General features: G+C 41.1%; 1 protein-coding gene across 1 annotated transcript in view; it reads right to left on the reverse strand.

Annotated features, from left to right (window-relative positions):
- Positions 1-9851, reverse strand: part of LOC107664247 (neurogenic locus Notch protein-like) — a gene marked incomplete at its 3' end in the record, with an annotated part of 181907 nt that overhangs the window by 113652 nt on the left and 58404 nt on the right. The window contains exons 13-17 of the mRNA XM_016454770.1: positions 7981-8214; positions 7759-7881; positions 7298-7411; positions 3142-3255; positions 2771-2884 (exon numbers count right to left, since the gene is read on the reverse strand). Coding sequence (XP_016310256.1) covers positions 2771-2884; positions 3142-3255; positions 7298-7411; positions 7759-7881; positions 7981-8214 — 699 coding nt within the window. The remainder of the gene's footprint in view (positions 1-2770; positions 2885-3141; positions 3256-7297; positions 7412-7758; positions 7882-7980; positions 8215-9851) is intronic.

Here is a 9851-nt window from a genome sequence, read left to right on the forward strand (position 1 = left end):
AATATAAGGTGTTTTTCACTTCCAGCCTTCATGAACAATAATATATAGGTTATAAGTGATTAAATACAAGATTAATAGTAGTTATTAAGATTGATGTTGTTTGGAATTGGTAGAATGTGCTTGGAAAAAAAGATATAATCAGAATATCAACTTGCATAATAATTATGCATGCACTGTATTTTCCCTCTTCCGCTGTCATCAGCAATGCAAGGCATGTTGTGATTGGTTGTCAAGGCAGCCAATCAGAATGTAGCAGCCTCGTCTCTGATTGGCTGGAATTATGGCATATTGTAACGCTGGGTTGTGTTGAGCAAGCCAGCCGTCGGCATTTAGAGAGCACTGAGGGCGGGCATCAAGGGAGCAAGCTAGTGAAACGTTGCACGTGCAAAAGAGAAGGTCTGCACACATCCAAAAACTTATTTTAAATGCAAAATTGTTTTTGATTACTTGATTACAAAATTGATTACTTTTTTCTTTGCGAAACTAACATTTTCTCCACAAAACTCAGATCGCACGCGTGCAAAATGCACTTTTGTGCGCTCAAAATATGATAATTCGCACAGAATTGTGGCAGAGATCTAAGCCTATATGATGTCGGCACCGTTGCAATTGGAGCGCTTAGCCAAGCGCTAAAGACCCTCACCGTGTTTATGCAGCGTTGAGCAATGTAACCAATCACATACATATCTGTTGATTTCTTGAATGCAATGGCCAATCAGAAACATTTTGTCAGAATTCACTCACCGCTGAAAGCGCCGCAATTTTTAAGTGCAGTTTTGCACGCTCGTGAATCATCTCATGACTAAGTTTAGACGCGATGTAAATAAGAGATTCTTTGTGCAGTTTAGAGAGCTTCATTGATTATAACAGAACTTTGTAAGATCGCGATGAACGAAGATGAGTGACGCCTTTTAGTGATAAAGGGAGTGCGCTTTGCGCACTTTCTAGGGTAGCCTATAATCCATTCAGAATTTCGTTTTTCGGACACATAGGCTACACCCTGCAAAGTTTTGGGAATGACATCCGCATACTTATGCGGGATTCACTCTCGAAATAGCAGTGATTGGCAATGGACGGAGCATAAAATATGTAGATTTAATTCTGGAACCGGTCCTGGGCAAACCTCCACAGACAGCGCGCATCCCGAGCAAGATCTAATTCACGGGCCAAAAGCATACACGGAAAACTTCAGAGAACATCAGAAAAGCAGCGAGCCTGCTTTGATGCGTTGCAATACGATATATTGTTTTGATGCTTACATCAGAAAAAAAATAATTTTGCTTTTATTTACTTCATTTATATATATATATATATATATATATACATTTTTTTTTTCTCCCTCCTGACTCAAGAGTCAAATGTCACCCATGATGGTAGTAGAAGAGCCAGACAGAGATCTGTAGTCAAGTTGGTCACTAGCTACAGTAAAACCAACTTGAAAGCAACTCAACACACCTTATAATGGTAATTGGTAACTGACCAAAACTGTTCAGTGAAGCTGGTCAGCAGGCTAGCCTGTTAAGCTGGTGCAAACTTTTTATTATTAAACAAGGAAATGGATTAGACAAAAATATACATGAATCAAAGACAGTACAAAAACCCATAACATAATGACACATTAGAGACAGATACGTGAGAACAACTTCAATGAACATTAATGACATGCCTTTGAATTGTCTAATTACACTCATGGCATTGTTGGGTAATGGCCGCTACAAACTCTCAGGGTTTCAATTAACACATGGATAGACTCTGCACTGTATTTTAGCCAGTCTAGATACTAGATCATTTAGTAAAGGATAGCTGTGTAATGGATAGGTTAATGTTCCCAGCATCCCTCCACATAAATACTATGCTTGTGTTTCAGAGCAGCGAAGCTGCCTGTGCCTTTTTTCCCTCAATTTCAAAACAGAATAACCGATATAATCATTATCCCTGACAACCTAATTTGCTCGTCTAATGGAAGTGCGATCCGTGATCTCTGCTTGAGTATAAGCAGCGATGACTGAGCTGCCTGATCGATTTTAGATTAGATGCATTCTGTGTCCAGAATTGACCAGCTGAGCATCAAACGTACACAAAAAAAACAACAACAACACCACAGATAATAATGCACAAAATACAGATGTGTAAAACAGGTATATTCAGACAGCACATAGTTTCCGCAGTTTCCTGATCTGAATAACATAGTCAAAGAGAACAGCACTCTAGGAGGAATTTGTCCTGACATTTAGGTCTGATTCGATCAACCTCTGAACTGAACCAGCATACCGTAATGTGTGTGTGTATAAATGCAGGGCTTACTACAATACATAATCCTCACCAAAATGTTCAACAGCAAATCAATTGCGAGGTTATCGTTATCCTAAAATTGTTGTAAATGAAAACCATGCATTGTAAGGGTGAAAATGCATAAGAGAGAATTTAATTTGTACCTTCAACCATTTCTGACATAAACAATTAAATCAAAAGGTATAAAGCAGCTTGGTGAAACCACATTATGTTGAGAGTACAGCCTATCAGAATTTTATTTTGTATTTTTATTTTATACTTTACATTTATAATATTTTATTTGAAATATAAGTGACCCTATACATTTTTCTGGACATTTATACATTTTAAATTCATTTTAATTTGAAATTATTGTATGAATAATGAAGATGTCTTGATGTGGCAATACTGACTGCATGAGTTCAGACAGGTGAGAGGAATGCTCTCTAAAGTTAATTAACTTTGCTTTTCTTCACCCCAGTCCCTCAGTCTTCATTACCTTTATATGGAGCTGCGCATCGGCAGTAGTAATTACCCGGTTGGTCAATACAGGTGCCTCCATTCTTACAGGGATACGAGAGACACTCATCAATGTCCAGCGAGCACTTGGGACCTTTAATGCACAATATAAAGCAGAAAAATCAGAAATCAGAAAATCTTTGAAAGAAGCCCGTATCTCTTAGAGAATATCTGAGAAGCAGCGTTCCACAAATGACAAAAATATGACATTCATACTTAAGACATTTAATATTTAGGGTCTATGTATAGTTTTAAGATGTGAAGTCATATTTTTGTGCTGGGCCCTGTGAGAACAATAGAAAAGCAATGGAGAGATAATCAATGCAATAATGTTATAAACATTAGACACACCAGAGTAACCTGATGGGCAAATGCATTCAAAGCCATCTGAGAGGTCCAAACACGTGCCTTTGTTCATGCATGGCGATGACTGGCATTCATCTATATTTATTTCACACAAACTGCCTGAGAAGCAAGAGAAAAAGATAAAGGCACACAAAAAGAAGAAAATAAGATAGAGTTGTCGTAGAAATTCCCATGCCATCCAATTATAAGCTGAAGTTTTCACAGCACAAAGAATCTGGAATAAAAGTAAAAACAAATCTAAAATCCCTTTTAAGCCTTTGAGCAATACACCTCCTGGTTTGAAATGAAAGTAGATGAATTTACATTCCGTTGGGCAGGAGGTTCATAAAATATACTGAGAGCTTGAGTTGACTCATACCTCCAAATGAGCCTATTTCCTTTCCAATTTGCATAAACATGAAAGAATTAAGTGGAAATTACTCTCAAAATAGAAATTTAATGTGGCTGGATAAGAACTAAAAGTGCCCCTCTGTTTTAAAGGGTTGTTAGCTAAACATGACACACTAAATGATCATATCACTTTACGCTGAAGTGTGTAATTTTTTTTTTCTCCGAATTAAAATACTTCCATCTCAGTTTAAAGTGCTGAGACAACTATAAGTAGGCCATTCACAGGTTATCTCCACTGTGGCAATTTAAAAACATTGATATTTGTTTGAATGGGTTGTCAAATTCTGGCTCAAACAATGGACCCTTCTCATACACTGTGATGACATGTTTCCACAGTTATGAACATAAATCTGTTTTTTACATTATTGTTATACAAAAAATTCTTACCTTGAACGAAATTATGAATAATGAAACTGCATTTAATTACAGGAAAAAGGTTAATGCTGCTGAGTGAGTATTTCTAATACAATGGCTGAGTTTTATAATTTTCTCTCTTCTAACCAACATAATCTAGTTCTTGATTTTTCCCCCCTCTTTTGGAAAGTCACAGAAACGCTAACATTGATTTTTTTCTTTTGCTATTGGGGCAAATCGGAACACAAAAATTATATTTGTTGTAGTTTTCCCAACTATGATGACTTTCACTTTTGAGAACCCCAGAAATGTGAAAAGGGTCCATGATGTGAGTTTGGTGCTTTTTCTGAACAATTCCATTTGGTATTTCTAGTAGTACGGAAATTACACACTTCACCTTAAAGTTCCCTATCTGTTGGTCACTATTAGTTATGTCGTGATGACATTAGGGGTCTTACTTGGGAGCCCTAATCACCTCTGAGTTTAAGCGAAAAGGCCAATGAGAATAGGCAAGTGGATTTTGCATGCCATGCAATGCATAAGGTGGCGGCGTGCATCCACTCATTCAGATTTTTTCTTCGGAGCCGAGTGGGTGTATGTCTACACTTCATGAACCCATTCACCTCACAAACAAGCTCTTCGGTGTTGGCAAGAAGGCGCATTCAGCAGTGTCCCCCTCTCTGCAGTGTGATTGCCCAGGGCGCTACAGCACTAAAAGAGCAGTTTCCCTAAAATAGCAAATTGCAGACGGTCTGCATCTTTTTCAAGATGCCGTCCCTGTCCTCTTGGTTGTGGTCGTTTCCTGTCCCCTGATGATGGCCACGACCACTGTCTTCTGTGTCCGGGTATAGAACACGCTGAAGACACATTAGTGGATGGTTCATGCCCGCACTGCGAGCGCATGACCATGGCAATGCTGCGATCTCTCTTTTCTGAGGAAAGGAGGAGACCCCTCTGTCACTACCCCTCTGCACAGCACAAGGCCTCGTTGTTTAGTGCTCTGGGAGATTTGAGGATTACAGTGGGAGCAAATCTGCCGGGCCAGCCCCCACGAACCTCCCACTCCTCACGCAGCATTTGTCCCGTACAGCTTCCAGATGATTTCGCTGGCCTGTCACACGGCTGTCCCAGCATTTCATTCAGGTAGACCTGTTTGCTTCCCACGAGTCCTCCCACTGCCAGTTGTACTATTCCCTGACTGAGGCCCCCTCGTCACGGATGCACTGGCACACAGCTGACACCGGGGCCTACGCAAGTATGTGTTTCCCCCAGTGACACCTCTCACACAGACACTGTGCAAGGTCAGGGAAGAAGAGGAACAGGTATTGCAGTTTGCGTCTTACTGGCCCACCCGGACCTGGTTTTCGGAACTCATGCTCCTCGCGACAGCCCTTCCCTGGTGGATTCCCCTGAGGAAAGGCCTTCTTTCTCAGGGGCAGGGCACCATATGGCTCCCGTGTCCATATTTCTGGAACCTCCACGTGTGGCTCCTGGACAGGACATGGCAGCCTTAAGTGATCTGCCACCAGCGGAAGTAGACACTATTGCTCATGCCAGAGTTCCCTCTACCATGCGAGCTTATGCCTTGAAGTGGAGTCTGTTCGCTGACTGGTGTTCTTCTCGCTGAGAATACACCCGATGATGCCCGATCAGAGTCATGCTTTCTTTCCTGCAAAGAAGGTTGGAGAATAGGCTGTCACCCTCTACCTTGAAAGTGTACGTCGCTGCTATCGCAGCGCATCACAATGCAGTGGACAGCCGGTCCCTGGGGAAGCACGACCTGATCATCAGGTTCCTGAGGGGTGTTAGGCGGTTAAACTCTCCTAGGCCACCCCTCGTGCCCTCCTGGGATCTCTCTGTTGTCCTGGCGGGACTTCAGAGGGATCCCTTTGAGCCACTGGAGTCAGTCGAGCTTAAGATCCTGTCTCTCAAGATAGTACTCCTGACCGCACTCACCTCCATCAAGAGGGTCGGGGACCTGAAAGCATTTTCGCTGAGTGAAGAGTGCCTAGTGTTCAGGCCAGCCTACTTTCACGTTGTCCTGAGACCCCAGCCTGGATACATGCCCAAGGTTCCCACTACTCCCTTCCAGGACCAAGTGGTGAGCCTGCAAGCACTGCCCCCAGAGGAGGCAGATCCAGCTTTGGCATTGCTGTGTCCCGTACGCACCTTGCGCATTTACGTGGACAGCCCCAGTCATTACTGAGCTACGTGTCCCATCTACGTGTCCCATCTGTGTATTCTTCCATGGTAAGATTTCCCTCATGGTAAACCCTCGTTAGGTCATTCCATATTAGTATCTCCACATGTCACCTCCCTACGGATAGGATGTGGTCTCTGTAGCGACCTTATCCCTTGGAACTAGGCACACTTCTAGGCAAACGTTTCCATCTAACCTAAAAAAAAGAAGATTTGAAGCAAGTCTTTTACCAGAAGTTGAAATTCCTTCTGTTAAAGAATTTCTGTGAACGGAACTGCAACATGGCCTTCTCCGATGGCGATGTACTCACCATTGGCCCCTCTCGGCACCAAGGTCAGTGAGTTTGCTCTGGGGCGTTGGGAAGGTTACAACTTCTGCGTTTACATTTGCATTGACACGCCATGGCTTGTCAGCATTTGCAACACCACAAGTTGTAACGACGTTCAGTGGTTGTGGCGCTTTCCATAGGGTCCACTAATGTTCTCACGACATAACTCGTAGTGACCGACAGATTGGGAACGTCTCGGTTACGTATGTAACCCTCATTCCCCGATGGAGGGAACAGAGACGATATGTCCCCTTGCCATAACACTGAACCACTCGCTGAATGCCGGGACACAGTCTCGGCTCCTCAGCATAAACCTGAATGAGTGGATGCACGGCGCCACCTTATATACTCGTATGTACGGGGGAGTGGCTTGGCATGCAAAATCCACTCGCCAATTCTCATTGGCCTTTTCTCTTAAACTCAGAGGTGATTGGGGCTCCCAAGTAAGACACCTAATGTCGTCACAACATAACGTCTCTGTTCCCTCCATCAGGGTATGAGGGTTACGTACGTAACCGATACGTTCCATGAATAAGGCAAATCTATTTTTACTTGATACTACTACTACTACTTCTAGCCTACTATTGTAACCTTGAAAAAAATGCAATATTAATCATATATAATCAAATAAATAAACAAATAATTAAAACAACACCACTCATGTTCCTTATTTAATACTTAAAAAAAATGTTGCTGAGATGATCATTCCCATTGTAGGCCGAGGAGTGATACCGCAACCATCTGGAAATTTAATTTAAAGGATTCAATCCCACATTTACACATGGTTGTCATTTTCAAAATGTAACTTTGAGGTCTTTGTCACCCAAATTCAGTGTGCGAAACTGCGACGAGAGGAAGGAATTATGTACCTGTGGTCCCGGCAAGGCAGAGACAGCTGAAGGAGTTAAGCTCATCTGAGCAGGAAGCTCCATTCTGACAGGGTAGACTAAGACACTCATTTACTTCAATCTCACAGTTATTACCTTGAGAAGAAGGGGAAAGGTTAATTTCATTAAGGATTTCCTTGCAAATAAAGGGGCTGTGATGCCCCTTCAAATAAAATAACCCAGAGCTAATGATGAGGTGCTATGGAAGAAAAAAAAAAACACTCCTGTCTACTTGGTCAAATGGATGTCAGAAAATGTGATGGCAGGGTAATGTGGTTTAAGAAATTCCTCTTGATAAGCAGACGGTCAACTAATGTCTTACAATACAGAAGCAGATTTGAGGCCACAGACCTTTTAAACACGGCTCAACAGAGGGGAATTGAATGTTAGAAAACTGGGCAAGGGAAGAAATTGCTCTAGAAAATTGCTTGCAGTGGACTTACCAACGAACCCAGGTGCACAGAAACAGTCATGGGCATTGGTACCATCTTTACAGATACTGAGTGCACCACAAGGCTTATCGAGACAGTCATCAATGTTTACCTCACAGAATCGTCCTTGTAACACTGAGCAGAGATGAAAATGGGGTGAGGGTTAAATGGATGCTTTAGTGAAGGTGAGGACAGAGGGATCGGGAGGAGGCAGACCAACGCAATCATGCTTACCAGGCAAACATTCACACACGAAACCCAGCAGGAGATCCACACACTTTGATCCGTGATGACACAATCCTTCAACGCAGTGATTGATAGAAGTGTCACAAAATAGGCCAGTATAGCCATGGTGACACGTGCACTTGAAACTGCCCTGCTGCTCTTCGCACATGGAAGTGCCCTTCGTATCGCAAGGGTTGGAAGTGCAGCCCGCAGCCGGCATGGAGCAGTCATGTCCTGTGAATCCTGTGTGAAATGGTATGAAAGAGCTGATTGATGTGGAATGGCTCAATGGAGACACTTTAGCGTTAGTTATTCAGCTGCCATGCCTCAGATGACACTGTTGCCAAACGCTGGTACTCCATGTATTTACATCAAGAAGTGGTATAAACAGACATAAAACACAAATATTATACCACTCAATTAACATGCAATTCATAAAAGAAAGGAAACTTTCAAAGCTGTACTCAAAACTGGATATTTTGGATTCATTTTGTATTTCTGGCACATTGACTTTTCAAAGATGAATGGATACATCATGCCAATAAACCTACTGAAGTAAACCTAATAAAACTTAAGCCAAACTCACCAGTAAAACGATTTACACAAAAATCGAAATCTGTGCTATAGCAACCGTATTTCATCTGGTGGGCATTTGAAATAGATCTGTCCTCTCAGACTATAGCAGGTGCCGGCGTATAGGCAGACCTTATCCAGAGATGTGCAATCAGTGACAGCCGTGGAACACTTCTTATTTTGGAGAGGCAGCAGATAAAAAGCACAAAAACTCAAGTGATGCAGAGGTCACAACCCAAGAACACGTCCTGTCATCAATGCTCCAATCAAGTGGCATGTAATTGACATTGCTAATCTGAGACGGCCAACAACTGAAGAGTAAACAACATCTTGAATTGGAAGTGTTTACTTTTTTTATTAGTCTTTTTTTTAGTCCTATTATTTTCTTTTATTTTTTCCCTCCCTCTACAATGCTTTGACGTTATGTATTTCATGTCAATAAAGCAACAATAATTTTTGAACAAAATTCTTGACAAAAAAAATAAAAAAAATAGATGCATACAAACAGATTTTTAATTTGTTCTTCATTTCACACTTCACATTGCATTTCACATTTGTGTAATTCACAAATAATATGGATATGACTATTCCCCAACATCAATATTTTACTTTGAAAATTTTTCCCAATGTCAAAATTTTAATGTTGAACATTTTCCTCAACATCAATATTTTACATTGAAAATAACATTTATTTTACACATAACCATTTCTTACCTCTTATTATACATTGCTGCTCACTTAAATAGAACTGTGAAAGTGAAGTGTGAAATTAATTTCACAAATGAATGCACACATGCTACTTGCAGTCCTTTTAATTAATGCCATAAAAACGGCATGTATAATAAATGTCAAAAATAGGACACTATACCCACTGCATAATACCCATATTTACCCATATCATTTTATTTACACTCAATTTATTATTTTTTACTTTTAATATCTTTTTCGTTTAAATGATCCATTAATTATTTAATTTAAATGGGTGGTTGATTGCGATTTCACTTTTTTAACGTTAGTACCGCCATGTTGTGAAGACGCTGTGTGTTTCGATGCGAAAGCGAAAATACTTTGTTTGGCCTTCCAAAAGAGGACACGACTAGAAATCAGTGGTTAAGTTGTATTTACAACACTGTTCCAGAACAGTTCAACCCAAATATTCAGATGTGTGCAGCGCATTTTATGGAGGACTGTTTCCTGATCCTGGTAGAGTAGACTACAATGCCGGATGTTCTGAATCACAGTCTGTAATTACGTTTTCATATTTAAAGAATTTGCCACTGATGATTCAAACGCGAGTTTTGAGCAGT

Source organism: Sinocyclocheilus anshuiensis, unplaced genomic scaffold (assembly GCF_001515605.1).
Source record: "Sinocyclocheilus anshuiensis isolate Anshui unplaced genomic scaffold, SAMN03320099.WGS_v1.1 scaffold425, whole genome shotgun sequence".
NCBI classification, from domain to species: Eukaryota; Metazoa; Chordata; class Actinopteri; order Cypriniformes; family Cyprinidae; genus Sinocyclocheilus; species Sinocyclocheilus anshuiensis.